Below are 27,140 nucleotides of genomic sequence, written 5' to 3'. Positions count from 1 at the left end.
GCATAATTGATAGACATTTTTTGAAGTCTGCCCTAATGTATTGTTCCTAAAGTGTCATACTGCTGGTTACAACTTATGTTGTATTTTGCACTGTGGTTTCAAATTCCGTCTTTTACTGATTAATGTCCTTGAACCAAGTGTGACGGGGTCAGTGAAACCGAGGCAAAGGGAGGCCCAAATACATTGGCGAACCATAAAACAATGAAAACCCACACCACCTTGTTGCACTTTATTGATATTGCAGTTGAGGTACCACAAAGTAATCAAAGATGCAAATTGATAAATGTTGTGCCCTTAAAATATGAGGGATAACAGTGTTAGCCTCTAAGGTCATGAGTGGGGAATGTATAGTTTTAACTTCCATGTGTTGAATATTTGTCAGCCAGATGTTGTATTCTGATATTTGTGGTTTATGTATTGGCTTCGTGGTGAAAGTTACCTGTAAGTGGTTGATACTTGGATGCTAAGTGGGCGAGGATGATTTAGACCTTCAGAAGGAGATATCCTAATGAGGATATTGATGAGTAGGGTTTGTCAGGAGCTGAGAAGAACCATAAGTAATGCTGCTTTGGGAAGTTCAGGTTTATGGCAGTGAGAGGATATTGAACCCCTCTTTGCTCTTTTTAATATCCATGTCTCCTTGAGAGATGACCAGTAAAGTGATAACTAAATAATAGCTGCTGAGACATTTCTCATGTTGAAATAAGAGTGTCTGAGACGTCTCTGAATACTTGATTTTTACTAATCACTTTAATTTCATCTTAAAAGCCAAGGAACAATTTTTGAAGCTTTTTTTTTTATTTTTATAAGACCATACCCTTGGCCTTCTCTCTGTAGATTTTTCTTTTTTAAACTAAAAAACTTTCGTTTATCTGAGAATTGGGAAGTCCCTTTGATTTCATGTGTGAATCTGTTAAGCACTTAAATACTCTTTTAAACAGCTTTGGGAAAGTATTAAGACTTGCTATTATTGTGTATTCCCAAATCTGTATGGACCTGGAGCCATGAAGGCGAAATCAAGGAGAGGATCTATTTGATGAATTTCTTTACTTCTAGGACAGCTCATTACTTGTAGGACTGGTATTTGTCTATTTCTTCCTTAATAACAAAACATTCCAAAGCTTCCTAGAAACCGTAGCTAATTGCATCTTTCAAACATAGTTTTCTGATGTCACCTTGTGTCTATCAGCAACTTTAAAAATCTTTTGAAGGAGATAGTTGGAGTTTTAAAAGTAATATCTGTCTGAGATTTACAAACTATTTAAGTGACAGGAGAAAGCGTTTCCTCGAAGAGTACATTCTAGTTAATGAGTAGGGGCTTTTAAATCTTCTGTACTTTTCCACAACTGAAGGGGTGCATACTTTTGGTTGAAAGTGAGTAGGCGAAATTTAGTCCTGCTGTTCTGGTAGTCTTGGTGGTTTAGAAATCTCTTTATTGCAGTTTTATAATCCCTGACATGACTGTCCAGCTCTCGTGTCTGCTAAATACAGAAATAGAGGAAGGAAATGTATGTTTTGGCTCCATTAAAATGGAGCTTATCAGACTGTATGTAGGAGGAGTGGACTTTGTTGAAGATGCCTCTGTTTGCCAGCTGGATAGCATGTGCACTGGGCGAGTTTCCTGTCTGCTAAAGCTGTGTGCTGCCCTTTAATGATGGGAAGGAGCACATTATTAAATGGGTCGTAGTGTTTTCACTTGTGAAAATCAGGGTGCAGAGGGCATGCAAACTTTGCCCAGAGGCTGGCCACAGTTTGCATAGAAACGAGTGACTCGAAGCAACAACTGATTTGGTGGGTGCGTGGCGAGCACTGATCACTAAAAAGAAATGAGAGCCACCACCGGCCACAGGTGAGCTAGCTTTTGCAGGGGAAAGGCTGCATCCCAAGAGGTTAGTTTTCCATTAGGGGCCACCTGCAAATGATGATAATGGTTCACAGTTGTCGAGCACTGCTTGAGTGGCTTGTCTCCACTTGAGACAGGAACTGCTGTCATCCCCATTTCTCAGGGAAGTTTAATCAACTGCTTAGGCTACAACAGGGTGCAGTCACAGCATTGGGACTTGAACCCAGGCAGTCTGGCTGGAGCGCTCAGGCTCGGTCAGTTCTGCTTTATTTCTCATCTGCGGTGAGCACGGATTTGCGATGCTGTATGTTCCGGGGGTTTCAAACACTAGGTGACTGTCATATCAGCAGTGTTCCATTCGGCTTTCTACTTAAGCCCTCATCTACCTTTGTTTATTGTCTGAGAGATAAAACCACCGCCTTTATATATGACATTTTAAGTCTGGTTTTCGTCATAATTCATGTTCAACTTGCATTCTTTCTATAGCGATAGCTGTAATCTCCCGTTAAAAAATCTATATTAGTCTAAGTGACTGCCTCTTCTTGGCTCCATTACAGCAAAAAGGCTGTGATCAGCAAACTCTTGTAGGGGGAAGTTGTTGATTGACGTGGGGCTGTGGTGCTGTCCTGGAAATCCTCTGGGCTTTGTGTTTCTTAAATTATTTGCACTCCTGGGTAACTGCCCCTGCATCAGATGGGGTCTTGACAGCGTGGCTTTCTGGCTCGGCTTCTGTTTGTTACAAACACATAAAAAGCAAAGGTTGGATTGGGTGAGACATACAAATAAACAAACAAAACCTTTCGTCATCTAAATATCAGCCGATTTGTCTCTGTTGGATTAATAAAAAAGTAATTTATATTTTATGAATGAGCTTTAAAGCCCCAGTGTGTTTTAGTGGTTAGTACTGCCCCAGAATTAAAAGCCAAGAGTAAAATTGCCTTCTTATTTTGAAGGAGAACTAAAAAATCAGAACCGCAGATCAGTAACAAGAATAGGATTCCATTTTCTTGCAAGGGCTTCTCAAGAAGCTCGAGTCAGAGTGAATTGCTGGTGTCTGGGAAGGAGGCTGCTTGCTGTCAGGGGCCCTGCCTTTGAAGCTGCAGCGACCGACCCGAGCTTTGGGTGTGTCGGTGGCGCTCGCTGTCCCCTGCACCCCGGGGCCGCTGCAGCCACGCGTGCTCCCCACCGGGCTGTGGGCGTGTTGTCGCAGGAAGTCCTACGGAAGCAGCCGCGCTCGCCGTCCGGCTTCCTCGCCCGCTTCCCGGTGCGCGGAGCTCCCCGCCGCGCCGCCTCCCCATCGCCCTCCCTGCGCCCTGGCTGCACGGGGACCCGCGTCCTGCCCGCCCGCCGCCCGCCCGGCCTTCCTCGCGTTCCTCCTCGTGCATCTCCCGTCTCCTTGCCCTTCTCCACTTCCCAACTTGGTTTCCTCTCTCCACGAACTCTTTCTCCTATCTTGGTTTCTCCTTTGCATCCTCTTCTGCTGCCCCTGTTGGATGTGACGCTCACATTTCACTTGCTTCTGCCTGCCGATCCCCAGATGGGTTTTTCAAACCCTCACTCCGCTTTAGATCTTCTGATTCACCTGTGATCAGTGTACTGGTGCAGTTGACATGGAGAGACAGTGGCCAGTGGAGATAACTGAAGTTCTCGTTTTTCATGAATTGAAAAAAAAAAGAAAACTATTATGAGCCTTTCAATCAGTTACATACTTTCTCATACAGAGTTTTCAAGGAGCTGCTTAAACCTCTGTTGCTGATATTTTGAAGTATGTGTACTCACACAGACCTTCTCGAGTAGATGGAGGGATTGGATCTCCTGTATTCTCAGTCAGAAAGCTATGAATAAAATGAACACAAGAAAGTCATATGCACCAAGTCACAATTCAGGTTATAATTTAGTAGTGTTCATAAGCACATGAAGCCTTTTTGGAGTGCCAGAGGCTTCTGTTTTATTTTTGGTGTTCTGGGAATTGAGGCCTTTATATTTTTCTTGAATTACAAATTTGGAGACAGTTGCTCTACATGGATCCCTATCAAGTTTTATCCCTCTGTACATTATCAAGTTTATTTTTAAATTAATTCTTTTTAGGGCCATGCTTTTTATATCCTTTCTGTTTCCTTTTCTGGAAGCGCCTATTATTATGGCCATATCATGAAACATCAGTACTTTTAGTAAACTTGCTCTTAAATTCCCTACTGCAAGAGATATTTAGTAAGGATTGAACTTTATTGATTCATATAATTTATATCCATTTGCTTCATTTTTGCCTTGACGGTTCCAGTATGCCTGACATGAAGAAAATAGTTGATATATAGCTGGATCTGAGGGGTCCATTTTAACTTGTAGATGATAGGATTTCTATATTGACGCCTTGGTTAATTTTAAAATTAAAAAAAAAAAAGGAAACTTAGATTCTCCTTTTTAACTTGTAACAAATTAACTTCTAGTATTGAGTTCCATAGGGAGAGTATGTAAGTTGATATCGTAAATTGATTTCATAAGACAGTATGGAACTCGAGATGTTTGAAAAAAAGTTGACCCTTAAATATGTGAAGTGATTTAATACAACACATCTTTTAAAAGTAATACGTCGCAAAGAAAATGATAATCTTATGATAAAAATGTCAACACATACTAAACCCAATTATTAGTAGGCACTGTTCTGTCCTCAAAATTCTTAACTGAATAATAACTCTATGAAAACAAAGTACTGAAGTCACAGCACCAGGAGCACTGGTTCTCATATACAAATAATAAAGACTGAGTCTACCATACACTTTTCTTATTGTTGGAACCACTGTTCCTGGAGTTTAAGAGGTATTTATTACTTTAGCGGTCATGAACATGCATCACAGTATGTTTTAACCTTTTTGGTTTTGGTGGTTTTTTTTTTTTTTGTCTTTTTCTATTATCTGAGGACTTTGTCCTCTTTCCAAGCTTATTTGTTCACCAGCTATGTAGAAAATAAAATAAAGACGTTTCAGCCATCTCAGTGCCTCCAGGGCCATCTGATTGTCTGGAATAGGTTTATGTCCAGCTGTGTTTGGAAGATCCATAGGTGGTAGCTGTGTTTTCTTATCTGTGGAGTGGCTTTGTTGGAATAAAATCAGAATTAGAGTAAGTCTCTAACATCTCTAGTTTACAGCCTCCCCATCTATAGGCTGTGAGTAATATTACTTGGGCTCAGGTTGTGCTGGGAGGGGAAGAGTCAATTTAAATAATACATGTAGAACGGTTTCGGTGAATGCCAAAGGGCTGTGTGAATATTTATTATTATAATAATAATTATAATCATTGTTTTGTTTCTAATCTTTATAATTTTCATATATCATCAACTATGTGAGTACTCATTAGACTGTTCAAAAATGGTATTTCTAAGGCCTTATTTTAACTTTTAACTTAAAGAATTATAATTAGGATAGATACAGAGCAGAATTCTAGCTGTCAGGTATTATTGCGAAGTGTGGCATCAATTTATTCCAAAAGACTAGCTGGCATTGTTCCCTTGGAAAAATATATGCCTTAATTCATCAGTTCTTCTGTTTGGATTTCTGTTGTATAAACTTTGGTGTTTGAGGCCACTCTGAATTGTGAAAGTTCTTGAAAGAAATGTTTTGGGTTATTTTTTCACATTGTCCATCTGTGCCTCATTCTTTGGGTCATTAATGACCTATGCCATCATTTTTATTTTAAATTGCATTTGTACTGATACTTAAGTTTCATATATGACTTTTTTTTAATACATGACTTTTTTTTTAACATCTTTATTGGAGTATAATTGCTTTACAATGGTGTGTTAGTTTCTGCTTTATAACAAAGTGAATCAGCTATACATATACATATATCCCCATATCTCTTCCCTCTTGTGTCTCCCTCCCACCCTCCCTATCCCACCCCTCTAGGTGGTCACAGAGCACCGAGCTGATCTCCCTGTGCTATGTGGCTGCTTCTCACTAGCTATCTATTTTACATTTGGTAGTGTATATATGTCCATGCCACTCTCTCACTTCGTCCCAGCTTACCCTTCTCCCTCCCCATGTCCTCAGGTCCATTCTATACATCTGCGTCTTTATTCCTGTCCTGCCCCTAGGTTCTTCAGAAACATTTTTTTTTTTTTTTTTTTTTTAGATTCCATATATATGTGTTAGCATACGGTATTTGTTTTTCTCTTTCTGACTTACTTCACTCTGTATGACAGACTCTAGGTCCATCCACCTCACTACAAATAACTCAATTTCATTTCTTTTTATGGCTGAGTAATATTCCATTGTATATATACAGTGCCACATCTTCTTTATCCATTCATCTGTCGATGGACACTTAGGTTGCTTCCATGTCCTGGCTATTGTAAATAGAGCTGCAATGAACATTGTGGTACATGACTCTTTTTGAATTATGATTTTCTCAGGGTATATGCCCAGTAGTGGGATTGCTGGGTCATATGGTAATTCTATTTTTAGTTTTTAAGGAACCTCCATACTGTTCTCCATAGTGTATCAATTTACATTCCCACCAACAGTGCAAGAGGGTTCCCTTTTCTCCACACCCTCTCCAGCATTTATTGTTTGTAGATTTTTTGATGATGGCCATTCTGACTGGTTTGAGGTAATACCTCATTGTAGTTTTGATTTGCATTTTTCTAATGATTAGTGATGTTGAGCATCCTTTCATGTGTTAATACATGACTTTTTGAAAGCCAGAGATTTTGTCTCATACCTTACTTTTCGTATCAATTTTATGACATTTCTTCCTCTTCTCCAAAGAGAGTCTTACAGAATTCCCCTTCAGAATTAATCACTGTCTTATTTGTAAGTAGGTTGTGGTAACTTGTTCAGAATGCATCAGACCCTTTCCTGAGGAGTAGTTTCTCACAGATAATATTTTGTGACTCTCTCTGGACATTTCAGAATTTATCATTTTTTTTCCATATACGGGATATGTGCTACATGATCATATACACTTTGTGAATAAAAATGATTTTTTACTACTGAGGTCACCCAGTTTTTCCGCAGGAGAATAATAAATAGTCACATGATTTCATAGCCACTGTAGGTTGTATTCCATGGTACAGTGATTCTGAGGCATCAGAATTTGCAACCAAATGTCCGAAGTTTTCAAGCTAAGAGTGTGTGTGTGTGTGTTCTTTTTTTTTTTTTCCAAGAAGTAAGCATGCTTTTAACATCAGCGGTAAAGATATTTATTTACAAAATATGTCTATCAAAAATAACAAAATGATTAAAATTAATAAAGGTTTTTTTTTTTTTAAGGTTAGAAGCCCAAAACATTTTCTTAACAGTGACACATAAGATGCCACTTATATTTTCTAGGGGAAATTACAATGAACCATTAGAAGTGTTTTTTATTTGATAGAAAAGAGATCCCTACTAAGAGCACTAATCCTAAATTTTTGTTGGCAAGTGTGCTGTCAAATTATATTTGGAATAAAAAATTCATAAGTTCTGACTAGGAGCTTGTATTGATGAGGTGACTTGAATTTCTCTTTTTGCTATGCAAGTTTTCAAATAATGGAGGAAGTTTTAGAAATCATTCAAGAATTTCCCAAATGGGACTGTCAGAGGGTCTGAATGATACTGAGTCTCTGCAAACTTCTTTATCATGTTGACATAGTTCCCTATTTATTTTGTGTTCTGCGCTACATGACTCAGTAGGTTCGTATCTATATTTGTGTTTGTATTTTATATTGTATTTTGATTATTATGCACATATATAGTGTTTGTTAATAAGTATGTGTCTATTTAAAAATACTCATATTCCTTAGGCTTTGGAAATTAAGGAAACTGAAAATGGGACTTTTTCCTCTCCACGTCAGTTTTTTTCCTATACAGATCTTCAGTAACTGGAAGCCATTCTATATTCTGGTAATCTGATAACCCATTTTGAAATGCTTTTGTTGAGCTCATCGTAATTCCATGTGATTCTAATGAAAGGCATGTGAAGGTAAAGATTGAAAGAATGAACCATAGTTGGTCCCTGTAGAGACCCTGCTGCTGCTTTTGGGCCATCTTTAACCTGGCACCCACTTGTGTTTTTACTAAAACGGAGTTTTCTAAAATTTAAATGATGTCACATTTGAAAGCGATGCCAAGCAACAGTGTGGCAGTTTCTAAATTTTGTGAAGCTAAAATCCCTGGTTACAAGAAAGCATACATGTCACAGATGAGTAGTTAGTAATGACTTCAGTTTAACAGGAAAAGAGCAATTCCCATATGCTGATTCTAGTCTCAAACAAAGAATGTTATAGAAAGATTGCACAGTATTTAACAAGCTGTGAGTTAATGTGACAGTGTCAGTGGATCTAGTTCCAGAAGGATAATCACTTTACCATATTTCTTCAAAAATATTTAAGTTCTACAGCAAACTTGCTGCAAATGAATCCAGACTGTTCCCCACTGCACCCCATCCCCCAATTTAGGCAGTAATGCTGAGTTTAGTTAAGCAGATTGCTCAGGACTGCCTTATCCTAAGTACCTGGATACCTAACTCTCATTGTCAGACTCTGAACCTCAGAGGCTTGCCTCCCATGTAAGGGAGACTGGGGATAGATGAGAGAGTTACCCCTTGAACCTTAAGTATCCAAGACTTGGTTTTCAGTACATCAGTTTATCTCTTCCTGAGAGCTACACCCCATTTGGAAATAGACTATATCCCTCCACATTGATGGACACCTTAGAAGTCAGGACAGTGAAGTAAAGTTGTATTGCTTTCAACCCTTTGGAACATGTACTGCGGACAGTCTTTGATTTGACTTGTTATCAACAGTTCATTTCCAAGGCCTTTCCCAGAGACTTGGTCTCTCCTGTATTTTCATATTGGCACTATGATTTCTGTAGAGCTATGAGCTCTAACAAATGGGTGGGTTTAATTTTGAATTGTAGGCTTGACTGTGTCCCTTTAGAGCTTAGAACTCACTCATTATTTTGCTGTTGCAAAGATTCTTAAAGGCAGGGATAGAGAGGAGCTGGGGAATGGGGTAGAGGGTCTTATTTCCTTCAGTGATTTAGAAAAAAGTGCATATTTTCTGTCAAGGAAAAAGATAACCTTTTTCAAAATCAGAGAACATTGTTTTATCATCTCAGTAATGAAACTGTTTCTCTTTTTCCAATTAACATACATCATTGGATATTAGGAGAGGGAGGTACGTAAAATTAACAATCTATCATGAAGAATTTTTACAAAATGCCTTTTATAAAGGATGTTTTTTCTTTGAAAGCAATTATAAACTTGATAATTAAATGAGATGCAAATATGATTATATTTAAATAATATTTTCCAATCTTCTTATTGCTTAAGACATTCCCTGGTAATAGACTGTGTAATTAAGGCATTCTGATTCTATAAATATACATTCTGCTACTACTGGGTATTAACTGCTTTAAGAAGTTAAGGGCTTCTAATTTGTTAAAAGAGACAATGCTTACACTGAGTACCTCATGAAGTGACATAGGCGACAGACATTCTGCTGCCACTCTTTGATTTACCCTGTACTTCTAGTACACAAACTGTTTAAGAGAGATGCTGACTTAAAGCAAAAAATTCAGTGACTTTTGAAAAAAGTGAAAACGAGAAATATAGTCAAATTTGCTTTTTTTTCTTTTTCTACCCCAAAATGTTTGGTTGACTGCTTTTTAAAAAATCATATAATGACTGTGAATTTACCTGTTCAAGAAGTACATCTTGCCTCCCAATAGATACTGGCATCTTGATGTCAGTTTTCATTCAGAGTATGTGTAGCGCCTGCCCTGTGTGCTGTCCGCGCTAGGAGCCTGGAGTCTAGCAGGGAAGAGCAGAATGCAGGCCAACAGTTATACCACATTGCCTTTTAAGTCTCTTGTCTTATGCATTTAATTTGTATCCGCTTCTCTTTTCATTTCCTTTAAAAAATAACTTTGTAGAATAGACACGTTACACATATTTTACAGGAATAAAGACAATACGGGTAAACTCGAAGAGGATAAAACCTGGCTAGAACCACTCTTGATTGTGGTTTATATGCTTCTGTAATCCTTTTGAGTGTGTGTGTGTAACTGTGTGTGTTTAAGTGTGTGCAGTTCTCTATTTATCCTATTCAACCTCAAAAAAGAAGCAGTTTTGCCAGGGGTTGTTTTTGGAAGTACAAGGAGATCTCTGCCCACAACTTTTTGCAAGCTCTGTTACTTCAAACCTGTAACCTGAAATTTTCTGACTAAAAATGCAGTGTGTCTTGTGCCTAAGGGTACCTTCCTGGCCTTAATACAGATTGTCAGGTCACCTTGTTTCATGCCCTGTGCTCACTCTTCAGGTTTTCTGCTACAGTCTTAGACGAATTGTTTTGAGTGGGCACAAAGAAGGCTGATCTCTGCCTAAAAGTGACCTGATTTTGGAGTGTTCCTACTTTAAAAACAAATTCCATCTGGATGTAGAGGAATGGGACACTTGAGTGGTGACCAGGAAGTAGTGCTGTGAAACGAAATTTTAGATGGATCTTTAGTACTTAAATCTGAGGTCTGCCAACTCTTCCTCTGTGTAGATCTGGCTTGAAATCTTTATTTCAAGGTGTGTTGTGTTGGGGTCTTCCTGGCCATTATTTTAACTACTGACTTCCACGGATCAGAATGTACTAGTTGGATCGTTACGGAGTTTCTGACCGCGTTCTGACTGAGTTCCCAGTGGGACTATGAAGATCTGGGATCATTTTGGAAGGCTTGTTTTTAAGTTACTTTGGAAAACTTCATAAAAGGCCGCAAGTCTAAGAACTGAAGAGTTAGAATGGAGTCAGGAGAAACAGGGCTAAAATAAAACACTAAATATGGGCAGGCAGTTCAGAAACAAATGGGTGTCAAGTAGCTAGGTTAGTTAGCTGATTAACTATTTTTGTCTTTTCCATAAGCTTCAGAAGCTTATTCACTAAATTTCAGTAACTTCAGTTAAGTCCACTCAACAAATATTTACTAAGTAGCACCTACTCATTTATGGGTACTGTAGTTGGTCATGAGACTATCAATATGAATGACCAAAGGAAAACACCGTCCAGGCAAGGATTTAGAGTTGGAAGCAGATACATAAAATATTAATAGTAATAACAACTCCCAATTTGAACTATAGAAAGATATAGTGACACATAAATGCTTAAATAATCCATATCATTAATGTCTTGCAAAGGTATGTCAGTAACCCCATCCTCTTATCTGAACTGGTAAGAAATCTCTGATGTTTTTTTAAAAATTCACCCTTCTTTTATGATCAGAGTTGAAACATAGTTGATTGTCTTTGAAATACATAACATTCTTCATTTTTCACTTTTCTTCAATGAACACTTCACACAAGGTCTAGTTCAGTTTTCCTAATCTCTTCTACTTGGAAACTTCAAGTGGGTTCCTGTTTTCTACAAGTGCTCCAGCCTCATCAACTGGGATGCAAGATTCTGTCTTACTAACCTTTGCAACCACATATTTTAGTAATTCAGACTCTTCCCTTGACATGTTTGTATTGGAGAGTAACCCTTTGTTTCTCTTACATCCTGTTTTCTGCAGTGCTGTTTTCTCTTCCCCAGAGCTGTGCATTTCTTATTTCTTCCTCAGGGTTATCTTCACTCTCATCTCCCTTAAATGTTTCCACTGCTCTTGACCACATTACATTCTTTTATTATGAGTGAAATAAATAGTGGAAATAATAATAATACTCATAAAAATAATAGCAGACATTTAGGACCTAACTGTTTGCCTCCAAAGGAATTTATTTTTTGCACTGCTGATTTTGGTGCATAACCCTATCTCATCCCGTATTGTTACTGAGATGCTTACTGTGAACTTTCCTTCTTTGACAGAGGGAGCTCGTTTCTTAGAAAGCAATAATTTTCTCTTAAAATTTCTTCTCTTTTTGGTAATCAACATTGTTTAAAATATACTATGTGCTCAATAAATTTAGACTGTATGAGTGAATTAATTGATTAGAAATTTTAGTATGAAATGCCTTTGCCCATAAGCAGAATGTATATATGATATTCAGCATTGCTGTGGTACCTTATTTTCCAGACTGATGAACCAGAATCGTTTTTTAAACCATTAATATTCTGCATTTGTGGCGGAGTAAACAGGAACTTTATTGAGAATTAAATGTGAATTAAATGAGAATTAAATATCAAGCTTTTGGGAAGAGATCAATTTTCAATAGATTATACATATACACATAACCATTAATATATTAATATATAAATGAACATAAATTCATTCAGAATATAATAGTCCTATTTCCAGGATTATACTTAATTGCTTATGATAAGAAACTATAGGACTATTGGCACTGTCATATCATATGGTAAAAAATTGCATTAAAGTCAGAGACAGTATTTTTAATATTAAATTATTTTTATCTCAGTAATGCTTTTTCCATAACGTAGTTATATAGAAGATTTATCCATATTCCAGTAGTAAACAACACTTTGAATGAAGAGTTTATCTAAAGTTTTGTGAACATGGATGATAAGTGAATTGTGTACTCTTTTCAGAAAAACAGGAATTTCCCACAGGATTTATGCTTTAATCCTTTATTTCACAGACTTGAAAATTTTAACCAAACACCACTGAAATGGCTAACCCCTTGGAACCTCCTTCAGTTCCATTAAGAAGCCACGTTCCCTCTTGAGGGAGAATGGCCTTTTCCACTTGCTCTTTCTCCTGCCTGACTCCCTTAGTTCTCTGCTCTCGCCTGGCCAGCTTCTGCTCTTTCAGTTTGCACTCATTTTTCCCCCCAAGACCCTCTCTTGTTATACCAAATCCGGATCAGACACCTCTCTGTCCTGGTTTTCTTTTCTCTGGCTAGACTGGAAGCTCACGGAGGGCAGGCTTCCTGCTTGCCTCCTTCCCAGCTTCTTCTTAGCACCTAACTCGATGCCCGCAAAAACACAGGTTGAATGAATAAATGTGATGTTAATTTATTCTTGAGTATAAGTATCAGTAATCATAGCATATGGTCATTTTTGTCATAGTTGCACAAAAAAATAAGATTTAGTGCTAAACGGGTACTGATGCCTGCAGATACACATGACCTGGGTTGCTGGGAAAAACATTCTGGTAGTCGCTTGTTTGGGTAATCATTTGCAATTTTTTCATGAGAGTGAGGAGAAGGATGTACAAGGGGATAAATTATGAGACATTATTCTAAGTATAAGTTACTGAATCAGACTAAAGCGGTTCTCTTTCAAGCAATATTCTGGGTCATCAAAAAATATTCTTGAGTAGTGCTATCTTTTAACTTGTTAGCACTATCCAAAGTATTTCCTGTATTTTTTTCGCCATTCATCCTCTGAACTGTGGGCCTTACCTGCCAGAGTCCACCTCCTCTTTTAGCTCATTTGGATCATATTGATGATACTTTGTGAAGGAGAATTCCATGTTTATTTTCATAAACCAGGGCAGGATATTTGGGGACCTACAGCCTGTTTTTTTTTTCCCTCCAGAATATGGTATACACTTAGTAGGCTACAATTTTCTTAGAGATTTCTGTCATGTCTCACTTGTAATTTGTTCTGTTTCAACCTCAAAACAGGGCATTCTTAATATTATAATAAGATTAAAAGGACTGTATGTCACTCTCATGATATATTAACTTTTTCATGAAGTCATTTTGGTAACAGCATTTTATTTTCTGAATAGAACCCTGATTTGTAGCCTAAATAACCAAGGCAGCATTTGCAGGTATGAAGATAATAATAATATTACCAGATCCCAGTATTGTTTGTTCAGGTGAACTCTGCAGTAATCTTGATTTTGAAATAACTAGGTAAAACTGTCATTGTGAAATGTCAGGTCACAAAAAGTTCAAAAGAATCATGGAAGCAGTTAATTTTAAATAATACAACATAGTGCCACTGTTTTCTAGGCATTGTGTTGCTCCTTTCTCAAACAGCTTTTCCCATCCATACCTCAACTTGTTTCCTGGAGTCAACAGGTAAATATATAGAGCATTAATGCTTTGATGTACAGGAAGCATACAAAGCGGGGCCAGCCAACCAGTTCTTGTTCTGCTTCAACCAAAGCTTCTTAAGCTCATTTAGATGACTATATTCTCGGACTTTATGGTTCTCTTTGAGAAACTCCCTGAAATAGTCTTAAATTATCATATCTCACAAACCTGGAGCGATTTCCATAGGATAAAATGTGATTGTATTGTATGTCTGCTTGTACCTACAAAACAAATACTAAACGTCCCAGGAAATACATTTAAGAAATGCTGTGTTCGAGTTTCTCTGTTAACGTTTGTATGCTGCTTGTTCATTCCTTTTTGGAAGCCACGTGATAATAGAAGCCAAAGTCTTAAGAAAATATTAACCAGGTGGAAAGTTTAAAACTGGTAGAATTTTACCTATTAACTTATCTTTTTTGTGCAAGATGAGAAACACCTATCATTGTTCGATGTGTGAGATGGAATACCTTATTACATAGACTGAGAGCAACTACCTTAGATCAAGGTAGAATCTGCTACACTTCATTTAAACAGGGCATTTATTCAGCCTTATAAAAATACTCAGGATTTCAATGTGTGGATTCTCTGAAAAAGCCACAGTGTTGTTTGATTGGCTGTTTTTCATTTATTCCAATCCAGTCTTCTCAGGTAAGCGGGTTACTTTAACCCCTTTTCAATTCCAGTTTTCCTGTTTGTTAAAATAGTGTGAATAGATTTGGACTAAATGAGAAAATTATGTGAGCCAAGAAGCAAATGGCTGGTACATAATAGATACTCAACAAATATTTGCTCTCTTCCACCTTTCCTTAGCCTGTCTCTGTGGTCTTATGCATGTAGTGTGTCCTAATGATACACTTAACAACTACAGATATGTGTCTTTGCTTTGCACCTTTCTGACACCCCTCCACTGTGACCAGAATCCAAGACCAAGATCGCTCTCCTGTTTCCTTGGATATTATCTTTTCCTTTCTTAGGGTGTCTGTTGCTTTTTGCTCCTGTTTTTACCTCTGACCTCTTTTTAAACCTTTCACCCTTTCAAATCTCTTTTGCCCAGAACTCTTTATGTTCTTCTCCCTTCATTTCTCTTTTGTTTTTTCTTCTACTACCTTGTTGCCTACTTGGCACATCTGGGCTCTTTGTGCCCTGCAACTTGGCTTGAATGGTCAATGACGACATTCCACTCCATTGGATGGCTTGATTTGCCCATAAAAAATATCAGCTGACAGGATTCCTCTCAATATATTATGTACTCCGTGGTCCCTGCAGAGCAACTGCTATTTCACTGAAAAACCACACACACACTTTGACTTTTTATCTGAAAAATGCATAAATCATAAGTCTGTACTTCAGTGAGTTATTACAAAATAAATACACTTGTGTAACTATCTCTCATGTCAACAGAGACATCGCTAGGGCCCTCCAAGCCCAATTGTTGTGCCCCCTCCTCTTCTGTTCCTTTCCTTCCCACAGGAGTTAATCACTCTCCTGACTGCTCACACTTTAGATTGGTTGTGCTTGTTTTGAGGCTTTGAGTGCGTTAGAGCACAGCATTCATAATGTATTAAAAGTATGCGTTCTTTTATGTCTGACTTCTCAGTCAACATCCCGTTTGTGAAATTCATCCATGTTGTAGTATGTAATTTATTTATTTTTATTGCAGTATAATATTCTATTGTATGACCACACATTCCATTGTATGTTGCAACTTTTAAACCTGTTCTGTTGATGAACACTTGAGTTGTTTCCAGTTTTGACTGTTCAAATAGTGATGTGAGCATTCTTGTGAATGTGTGTGTGTGTGTGTGTGTGTGTGTGTGCACGCATGCACACATTTTTAAATTGAACTTCTGGCTTTATGTCAGTCCAGATGCTTTAAGTTGCTAGGAGTCTGATCCAGATGTTTGAGACTTTTCTGTATTCTTTTATGTTCCAGTCTGTTCCTTTAAAGACAGACATTTATTTATTTTTATATATTATGCTATTAGTACAGAATATTTTGAATTTTGGAATGTTAGAGGATACATGGTGAAAAATTTGTAAATAAAATTTATATATATAAATGCATGTAGTTATAGTAAATATTAATATATATTGTAAATACATTAAATACCATATGATATTCACATATAGAATAGAAATAATCATGCAGATATATGAACTTGTAAAATTCATTTTACTGATTATAGTAACATTATTATAGAATTATTACTATATAGAGTGTGCTTGATTTTTAATGAACCTTCCTCTATGTAATTCAGTTCACAAATATTTTCAGTATGTAAATTTATATAGACATATATAGGACCCAAATCAAACCAACATAGTTGTGTGATTCACAGTTTCAAAAAACAAATTTAATAATTCTTATTTCTCACAACTTATGCATTTATTGCTCTATGACTATGGATCCAGAACTATGATATTTGATTCTTTGTTCAGCTTAAACAATGTCAAAATTAATACTTTGAGTCTCTGTATGTCTTGACTTGATTTGTTATTAATTATGTTAACGAGACAACTGTAGCAATATTCTAGTTTTTATTTTTGTGAGACTATCTAATGTCCAGAGATTCAGGCCTTCCTCGAAAAGATAAACACTAAGCAAAGATTTCTAAGTGTGCTAACATTCATCTATCCAATAAGAACTTTTGTGAGTGTCTACTCTGGGTAGTAGGCTAGTCTCAGTGGGGAGGGCCATGTTAGTATCATTGAACTTTTAAAAAACTTGTATGTCCCTAGCCCGAGTATGCTACTCTGTTTCCCTCTAATAATCATTATCATAGTGTGTCACTGTTAATGATGAAGTGTGTTGTAGCCTCTGAGAATCGTTGATAACATATAGATATTTAAATACATAAATTCATTTTTTATCAGTTTTTATTAAGTAGTCACATACAAGAATGGATATATATTAATACTTTGAATAGACATTAATAATATTAATAATGGTATTTTCTGGTCTGGAGGACTTCACAGTCTAGGGAGGTAGCCTAAAGCATAAACTCATAATTACATTGTGCGTGACAAGCACTTAAAAAGGAGACGTGCATACATTGCCACAGATGATAGTAGAAAAGACTCAACTTTTGCTCAGGGGAACTGTAAAGACTTTGTAGAAGTGAATCCGTTTAGGGACTTGAACAATTTCGTAACCTTAGTGATGTGCTAGGTGTTAGGAGGAAAATTCAAACATTAGGATAACCCAGTAGTCCATGAGAATATTGGGAAGATTGTATATTTGCTTGACACAAATATAGAGCCAAGCAAGTACATCAAGTACATTTGATGGTAATCTTTGTGAAATGGTGTCTGGTAGGTTTTCTTCTCTTGTAAGTTTCTTAAAGTGCTATCACTTTTATATCTATGAATGCATTGCTTAACTGTAGTTCGTAAAAACATTAGGGAGTTTGTGAGAAATGCAGTGGTAAACCAATCTTGGCTTTAGACTCCTTCAGACCTAACTCTTCCATGTGCTAGGTCTGTGACCTCGGCAAGTTGATCTAACTTTTCTAAATCTTAGTTGCTTCATCTGTAAAATGTGGATAATAATATTATCTTACTTAAAGAGTTGTTGTTAAAAATGAAAATCAAATGAGATAATACATTCTTGGCATAGTGTCTGGCTCACAGTAACAATAACATAGGAAATTTTTGATATTCACTAAAAATTTAGGTTGTGATATACATTAACATTCACGATTGTGAGCCTAAAAAGTCTAGTTCTGAATTTTGACTTCTTTCAAAATTCAGTAAGATTTTGAAGGAATTATTTGTAAAACACCTGAATCTGGAATTATATAAATATATATTTTTTCCTTTACTCTGTTGTGACAGGTGTCCACAACAAGATTGACAGAGAAAAGAAATTACTAATTGGGGTGCAGGTGGTGAAAGTCTTTTCTAAAGGTGTGTGTGGGTATGTCTGTGTGTGTGTGTTTAGATAGATTCTTAAGTTTATATTGAACTTAAATGTGAAGATTGAGTAGATTAGCTATACAAAATGTTTAATGAGTGAGCTAATTTCTGCCCTCACTGATTCTAGAGCCCCACTTATATGCATCATACCGCCGTTCTTTCTTGCTTGGTGAATGGTAAAGGAGGTGCTGTGGCGTCCATGAGTAACCTGAATATGTGGTCATCCTCTCAGACTTGGCCCTTACCGTGACCTCACCACTATGTCTGACTTTGCATTTAAAATTAACTTCAAATAAATTCCCTGTTTCACATTTACTTTGGCATCTACCCAGCCTATTTCTATTTTTAAATTTATTTTTAATCTTTTATTTTCATCTTTGGGGGTAGGGGGAAAGCAATAGCAATAAAACAAAATCCAAGAGCCCATGAAGCAAGAGCTGAGATTTGCAAGGGTGAGGTAGGGAGGCCACCCTCTCTATATATATCGTTGCTCTTCTGCATCACCCAGAAACATGAACTAGACTCTATTAAGCTATACTAGAAAGGATGCAGTCACAGACTCAGTCCTAAGACACATGTTTCCTGACTGTGGTCCAGACACTGGTGTTCTATTCTTTATTATGGGTACAGATGAATCTGGAAGCAGAGGCTGAGTTTGGGGGAATGGGGTTTATTAATAACCAAAGAGGAGCATGTGGGCTAGACGTATTCTCTCCAGTATCTTCAAGCAGTTGAGAACTACTGATGCTGTAAGTTCCCTCAGTGCAGTCCTGGGTCAGTCTCTGACTGCTTTCCACACACCATAGTTCCTTAAACTCCCTGCCATATTTCTGTTCTGAAGTTTAATCAGATGCATTTAAAGTTATTATAAAAGACTGAGACAAGTTTAGTATACAAGGTGATAGTGCTTTAAATTGATGAACTGTAGTGCACAGCATTAGAAAGAATAACTGAAAAAATAGGACTTTTTTATGCAATGATATCTGTGTAAACTGTTTAGCTCAGAGATAACACTGGGCTTATATCCATACATGCTTATGCATATATGATTTGGACATTGGAGATCATAGTGTGCACTGATGTTTATCTCCTGCCTTTTTTTCCCCTGATGTTCTAGCGTGACTCTTACCCTCTGCCATTACACATTCTTTTAAAATACTGAATCTAAATCTTTCATGATAATAGAGCCTGATCTTCTTTTAGTGTTGATAACCATGCTGGAAAAAAACCAAAACAAAACCCTTCAAAATTGTCAACTTCATATCAAAGCATCCTAGTTTTCTTGCCAAATTAATGATAGAATACTTATTTTGTTTAAAAACATTACCTGTGCTTTTATTTAATATTTTAAAATATTACATATGCATAAGGCAAGAAGATAGTTACCGTCCAGAGCAGCATCTCCCACTGTGCTCAGCGGAACATTAGTTTTGTTGGTAAGTGGTAGAATGTGACTTAAAGCCAAATGAGATTGGGAAATTCCAGTCCAAATTGAATGGACTCCCCACTGTATAACTCCCAGGACTTTTCAGAGCTGTAATCGCTAATGTACATTGTGGATCTATGAAGAAGGGGTATAAAGTATTATACAGTTTCCATTAAACTTACTTTGACCAAAGAACCTCCTTACGTTTTTTTTTTTGAAGCTAATATCATGGAAAGAACGTAGAGAAAATTCTTGAATTTCTTGTCATCTGTGCTTAACTAGTTACCATAGTAAAATTCCAGATAGAGCCTAGCTAAATTTGGGGTGAGCATAGGCAGTGTCCAGAAATAATGGTTTATTCAAAAAAAGTTCCTACAGCTGAAGATTTCTAAGCCTGTTACCTACCCAAATTACGAAGGAATTCTGTGTGTACTTCGTTTTTCCTTCATACATAAAACTTTTCTCATCCTAGGAGTCAGGAAAAAGTGGTTTAACCTATTCTATCAGAAGTTGCTTTCCAGTTTTAAAATACCTCCCATTTAAAACAGGACCAGTTTTCTTTGAAAAATTTCAGTGTACTTAACAAAAGAGAAAAATGATTCCAACCCATGTGTGTATAATTTGTTTTTTGCTTTTGTCAGAAGGGAAAATGATGCTAAGTTGCTTACATTAAGCATTTAGCAATAACTAAGGGGGTGTCTAAACCAAATTTCATGTCATTAGTGTGTATTCATTACACAGTGTGAAAGATATCTTTGTACTGTTTGTTAACTTAAATGAACTTTTATATACTACACAGGGAGATCAGCTCGGTGCTTTGTGACCACCTAGAGGGGTGGGATAGGGAGGGTGGGAGGGAGGGAGATGCAAGAGGGAGGAGATATGGGGATATATGTATATGTATAGCTGATTCACTTTGTTATACAGCAGAAACTAACACACCATTGTAAAGCAATTATACTCCAATAAAGATGTTAAAAAAAAAAAGAATCTAAAAAACAAAACAAAACAAAACTAAATAAAGATCCCTGGCCTCTTGGAACTTATATATAGAGCAACACTCTGAACCTAACCATAATTTCCTTTCATTGCCTGTATGCATTTGCTGATTCCTCGTGATATTTGTGCCTTACCTGGTAGGTACTCATTGGACTATTGGTCTCCGATGGGTGAGACCTTTTAAGCTGCTTCCTTTGGTACCTTAGGGATGAGCAAGTGGTACCTTAGTGGTTTGCAAGTTACTTACCAGAGTTGTAAGCAAGAACTGTTGAATATGGTGGCACAAATGTATGTTCCCCATCACTTTGGCTATTTTATATACATATATATATATACACACACACACATACACACATATACATGTATACATTGTTATGTATTATATATGACATTTGTTAAATATATTATGATAGATAGTATATTTAACACATAGATACACGTGTGTTTAAAATATATGTGTGTGTATATAAAACCAGTATAAGCTCTCAATATCTTTCATGGCGATTGTTTTAATCTTGTATCTAGTTTGGCACTCTTAAAAAAATGAGCAAAAACTTTGCCTAATACACTTAAACAATGCTGTGAAGACAGTGAGCATTCGTTCTGAATTGTCATGGAATGCATCTGTTAGGTTCACCATATTGTACATGTATGTTAATTTACCAAATGGATTGGCAGTGATTGACACAGATTTCTTACGGGAGGACACAGACAGCTGTAAGCCAGTTACATAGCTGGGTTGAGGTAATAATTGAGATTTTCTTTACAATTGAATAACAGATTGGAAAACAGGCAAAGCAGCATCGATATATTAAAATTAAATTACCTTTAATATACAAAGATTTTTTTGGGCAAATGCTGGGAAGAAAGTCAAAGGCATTCCTATGGAGCACAGCACTCATTATTTTTGTTATCAGTAGAAATCTAATTTACATACAAATAAAATGTCAATTCCCATCATAACCATCAAGATAAAGAGCTGCATGTATACTTTTCTATGAGCTATTCTTTTTGAATTTAAGTGCTGTGTTTGGCTCTTTGCCCGTGGACCAGTTGAAACATTCTCAGTTTAACTGAGAAGAAAGGATAAAGTTGAGCCTGGCCCATGCACACTTGCAAAGTCAGATTGGCCTGTTTGAATCAACAGTTGTCATTGTAGATTATTTTAATTATTTTTTTTTCTTGGAGAGGAATACAAAAGGAAAAATGACTTATGTATGGGCAGTGAATGGTAACGTTTCTTAATTTGGTTAGTGAATTGTAATCTTATTCAAATCAGAGTCTTTAATACATTTGCCTCTCACCTGTTACGAAGGGAAAAATAATGCCCTTTCTCTTTGATTTTCCATGATGTACACTTGCTCTATTTTAGTTATCCCATTTAGTGAAGTAGGCAGATGCTTCATTTTTTCAGATATATCCTACAGTTTCATTTAGCTTCTAGTATAAAGTCTTTAAACGCCACGCCCCCAAAAATTTTTTTTGTAATTTTTTTTTTTTTTTTTTTTTTAGACTTTTTGTGTCATGCTATGGAACTTGAACTTTATCTCATTGGTAATTTTTCAGCAGGGGAATAGCATAGGCAGAGTTGTGTTTTTATTTATTTATTTATTGTTGGCTGTGTTGGGTCTTCGTTTTCTATGCGAGGGCTTCCTCTAGTTGCGGCGAGCTGGGGCCACTCTTCATCGCGGTGCGCGGGCCTCTCACTATCGCGGCCTCTCCCGTGGCGGAGCACAGGCTCCAGACGCGCAGGCTCAGTAGCTGTGGCTCACGGGCCCAGCCGCTCCGTGGCATGTGGGATCCTCCGAGACCAGGGCTCGATTGAACCCGTGTCCCCTGCCTTGGCAGGCAGACTCTCAACCACTGCGCCACCAGGGAAGCCCTGTAATGTTTTTAATAAAAGTAAGTACTTAATGAAATTCTTTCTCTAAGATGTACATGGATACGTGGATACTCATTTTGGCAAATATGACATTATTACTTATTTACCAGACTATCTCCTTTTACCTAGACTAGTACATTTGAAATGAGATATTTTAAAATATAGAGAGCATAGCATGATGAAATAAAAGCCTAATAAAATGTGTTTGGGCCAGGATCAAAATTCTTTGAAATCAGATATCTAAATAGTGTGCATTTTATCTCAGAAAGGCTCGGGTGAGTTCTAGTGTGCAGGTGACTGTTAATGGGCTTTGTGCTCTGAAGCATATGTTAATAGAAGTGATCATTATGGATTAATTTGATGTGAATTAATAAGAGATTTATTTGATGGGAGTTGTTTGAAGGTGATGACATTTAAATCTCAACAGGATTTAAGATGTCCAGAAATACCTTTAAAGATTCAGGAATAATCAATTCAGAGAGAGCAAATTAAATAGACATGGATAGCAAAGAATAGGATCTGACACTGGATTTATGAAGTTTGAAGCAGTTTACAGAAAAAGCGATCTACCATTGAAGTATTGCCCTGGAATCTGAAGAAACAGAAAACATTTAAACTCCTTCAACAATTCTTGGGTTTGTGAATTGGATAAACAATGTTCTCTTGCATTTTATAGTTCACTTAAGCAATCTGATTTTGATCTGTATATATGGAGTAGACAGGATTCAAGTTTGTTTTTTTCCTAAACCAATGAGCAAACACATATGTTCTTTAAAAACTGAACTTTATATGTTGTTCATATGGAAGCTATCTAGTTTGCCATGAGCCCAAGATTCGACCTTCCTTTTATTTTGCTATCACTTGCTTAATTCTTTAAATTCTTTGTGGGGGACTTTTGATCAAAAGAAACAATTTGCTTTTTTTTTTTCTTTTTCATTTTTTAAATAAAAGCTACATGAAATGTGTAATTAATAACTCAGTACTCTTGGGCTGTTGATACAAAGAAGCCTGGAAGAAACATATATTAAGGAGAAGACTATGATTTCTTTTTGTGTAAAGCTTTGATTTTAAACCCTTGAAAGATTTATTATCTGGAAAAACAATAAGAAAATGTCATCTGGTATTATATATTATGATGATAAGAGCTGCTACTTATAATAAAAATCATACTCAGCAGAATTAGAGATTGAGGTCAGATTACATAGTCTTGCTTCCCTATGTTTTTAGTCTTGTTCAGGTTTTATATATATATATAAAGATGTGTGTGTTTATATATACGTGTGTGTGTGTATGTATATCGATATACATACACACACATATATATGTATATGTACATACATAGAGAGAGAGAAAGTATCAGTTGAAAGTGCACCTACTTGAAATTATTGTTTGGAAAAGTACTCGAAAGTTTCAGCTTTTTTTTAGAAAGAGGAGTTCCTTATAATTTTTTCTTTACTTTTGAAAAATATCCTTCCTCTCTTAAAATGATGACAAATAATAAAATGAAGTCCTCTTGCTGGATGTGTTCAGCACATAGCTATTGTTGGATATACATGTGTTGAATGGATGAATGAAAGTTGGAAAAAATGGAAAACAGTGAATGGTAGGTATCAGTGGTATTTATGCTACCCTTAGTTGTTGATGGCTTAATATTTTGGAATGTTTCAAGAAAATTAGGTAAAGCTTTTCTAAGGTAAAACTAAAGTGGTTAAGCTATTAACCAGAACCATCATGGAGTCTTAGAGGCAGAGTGCAGGTTAGAAATAATTTATTGTAATTCCCTCATTATACGGATAAGAGAGGCTCTGAGAAGGGAAAGGGCTTGCCCTTGATTACATCAGCTGGTGATCTGAATCAGGTTCAGAAACTGGATGTGTGATTTGTGTACCCTTCTACCTTCTTAGGTTTTGATTCTTTACTGTGTTTCGGGTCAAGATGCCACAAAGAGCATAGAGTTATATCTCTTTCCTTCAAGGAGTTTCTCATCTAATGGAAATAAATTCTTAACTTCATTTGCATTGGATGGTTGTGTGATCTCAGCTCTCTTTTTAAATTACTGTGATAGTTGATTCCTTTGGTGGAATAATTCATTTGATTATCTATGGCAAGGTTATTTGAGCAAGAGTATTTCATAAATGTATGTGTGTGTATATATTTTTATACATACATATTTATATACATACGTACTTATATATTCATATAGATGAAATAAAACTAAATAAATAATAGTCAGTTTAAAATATCTGGGTAATAATAGAAAACTTAGATTCCTTTTGCTGTGAAGGTGCCATTCTGGGAACTTAAGTCCATTTTTTTCTTGTTATATTTAAGCATTTTAATCAGTGAGATGAAGTAGTTACCAGAATTATATTTTAAGCTCTAATGCTGATTGTTTCCACTGCATAAACCTGTCTCAGTGATACTGTAACACAGAAACAGTGCAGTACGCTATTGCTTTTTTCTAATAAATTCTTCTACTAAAAATGCAAAGAAGACTTATAGATTTAAGTTTTAGTTTAGGAGGAGATAAGAATAGAAATTGAGATTTTTGCAAATGGAATGTCTTATATCTCAGTAATAAAAATTAATACAGTTAGAGCATTTTTAGGAAGCTAAATACGTTTTGAACCTGCTTAATCTTGGCACGTGATATGCATTCATGTGTTTGTACAGGTGGAAAATGATGTAAATGTGGGCACGCTCACTGTTACCCTCTGGCCCCCTAGCCAGCCCCCAGGTCGGTTTTTATCTCATAATGAAGTAGAGGACTGAAGTGGGCACTTTTGAGCCTCGTAGCCCTCATGGAGGTCCTTCAGCTCCTCCTTGTCCAATTCACTTTTCGTTCATTTTTTGCCCCGTTGCCTAAATGGTTGTCTATAGTGGACCTTCTGTAACTGGCATTTTGAACTTTTGTGGTAGTCAGTGTGAGGGATATTGCTGTACAATAGAATGAAAAAGTTTAAAACAGAGTTGGCAAAACTGATGAGTAAGGCTCATTGATGTGATTATATATTTTTATATATATATACACACACACGTGTATATATGTAGTACATCTGTTTAATTATATTATGACCATTAATGCAGTATCTGCCTCAATAATTTCATTCAGATAAAAGAAAAAGATGATATAAGGATGGTTGAATGCTGGTTCAATCATAGCTTTACAATCTTATTTATCAAGAGTGAAAATATGACTTAAAAATAGCTAAAAAGATAATACATGTTATAATATGTAACGTTTCTGTAACTCTTGGTAAGGCGTACTTAGATCTGATGCAGAATTCCTGATGGCATTGAAATAGCTCTTTTCTCAGCCTCGTGGTATATGTACACTGGTACTGTGAGTCTGGAGGAGACTAGTTATGGGTACCACTCCATGTCTTTAGCTGTGACCGTGCAGATAGGCAAGTGCACTTTGTATCTTTTCCAGAAGCAGGCTCCCTCCATGATTACTAATTAAGATGTTTTATCCCCACCCCAGAGTAGGTAAGTATTGTGTTCCTTAAGGTTCAGGGGGAGTTTGAGGTTAACTAATTTTGCCAACAGCACAGTCTGCTGTGAAAATGACTTCTATAATCTTTTATATCATGGTTCCTCCTTCTCCTATTGCTTTATTAAAACCCAGGGGAGGGAGAAAATCTTGCTCAAGATTTACTCATGCTTTTATCAGGTATCTTTCAAGCAGCTTGCGGTGCTGGCATATTAATGTGTTTTAGGTGTGATCCATTAAAATATGTTTACATCATTTAGGAAGGAAAATATTTTTTGTTTTGTTTTGCAGATGTACAGATCAGCTCTCAAAATGTCTTCTGTGTCTTCTGAGCGTCTTCTAAGACAATTGCATTAGCCCTCCTGCTAGTTGACTAATAGAATTAATAATTGTAAAAAAGCACTCTAAAGCCACATGCCTTATGAAGTCAATGCTGGGTATGATTTTACAAGTATGTGATCTATTTTTTCAAGTGAAATTGTTAACTGGAAAAGTTCTTGGCACACAGTACAATGTCATGCAATCTGTTATTTGTCTTAGAGATAATAACTTGAGGGTGGGTCTGGTCTTACGGTATCTAACTTATGAGTTGCTAGGGGAGTTTCTTCCACTTAGAAGTATTGCGAATGTGCTTATATTTACATAATATGTCATTCTGAAAAATTATAGCGATGTAATTCCAGTAAAAAATTATTTTTTCTCTAACTACTTCAAAGTGTAGTCAACTAAATTAACCATCATTTTTTTAAAAGCAGCTAAAAAGAACATGCCCCTTCCCCCCAGAACAAAAAAAATAAAACCCAAATGACCTTTCTGATACTTCTTTGAAGTTTTAGCAGTTTAACATTCTTTGCAATGTATATTATTAAGGGCCCTATTCAGTGAGTCATATGGGTTGTAAAGGTCTGTTCTTGGGTGAAAGAATGAACTGAAATTTGAAAGGATGATAATTTAATCCAATCATATTTTCTCTCAGTCACTATAGATGCTGGTTGAGTAGTTTTTAAACTATGACCCATTACTGTTCTTCATGATGATAATAAATCAGCAAGATCCAACTTTTTGGTTCTGGAAAATACATTAATTTTTTTCAATTATTGATATATTTATATCTGTTCATTTCTAAGTATTTTATCTTAGTTCCCTTGCTGTGTATGATGTCGCTGTTTTTCTCATCGCCTTGACCTTAATATATGGGCATAAACCATTTTCTTTTCATTTGAATGGAAGGATAATCTTAATGAATTGGATTATTTCATCCTTTTTTCTTCATGAATCCTGCCTTTCATATAGATTTTTACCTTTTCTGTGTAGCCTTATTTATTTCATCTTGGTGCATCACTGTTAGATTTTATTTATATGATGGAGGAAATGTTAAAATCCAATGGAAAAACAAACAAACGGGAAATTCTGGAGGGAAATGCATGAAATGCTGTACCAAATCATCACATTTTTGTATGCAGGAATGACTGATACTCTATAAACTAGTATTTCCTTTTCTGTAGGACAAGTTGAAACAGTATATTTTTTACTCAAACTCTTATATTTTAGACCGTAACTTATTTCTTTTAAGCTTCTCTTTTATTCTTTCCTTTTTAGTTTTCCCTTTGTTGACTACCAG

At 36.3% G+C, this 27,140-nt stretch overlaps 1 protein-coding gene across 2 annotated transcripts in view; it reads left to right on the top strand.

The window, feature by feature from the left end:
* Positions 1 to 27,140, top strand: part of TRPS1 (transcriptional repressor GATA binding 1) — a 250,813-nt gene that overhangs the window by 17,576 nt on the left and 206,097 nt on the right. Inside the window, exon 1 of one of the 2 annotated variants that reach the window (XM_061171545.1) lies at positions 25,910 to 25,970. The exons of the other annotated variant lie outside the window; for it this stretch is intronic. Coding sequence (XP_061027528.1) covers positions 25,934 to 25,970 — 37 coding nt within the window. The 5' untranslated portion in view covers positions 25,910 to 25,933. Of the gene's footprint in view, positions 1 to 25,909; positions 25,971 to 27,140 lie in introns of those variants that run through there. 2 annotated transcript variants of the gene reach the window in all.

This window comes from Eubalaena glacialis, chromosome 17, assembly GCF_028564815.1.
Source record: "Eubalaena glacialis isolate mEubGla1 chromosome 17, mEubGla1.1.hap2.+ XY, whole genome shotgun sequence".
In the NCBI taxonomy this organism is placed as follows: domain Eukaryota; kingdom Metazoa; phylum Chordata; class Mammalia; order Artiodactyla; family Balaenidae; genus Eubalaena; species Eubalaena glacialis.
The sequence above is the reverse complement of the archived record's forward strand: the minus strand, read 5'-3'. Positions and strand labels throughout refer to the sequence as shown.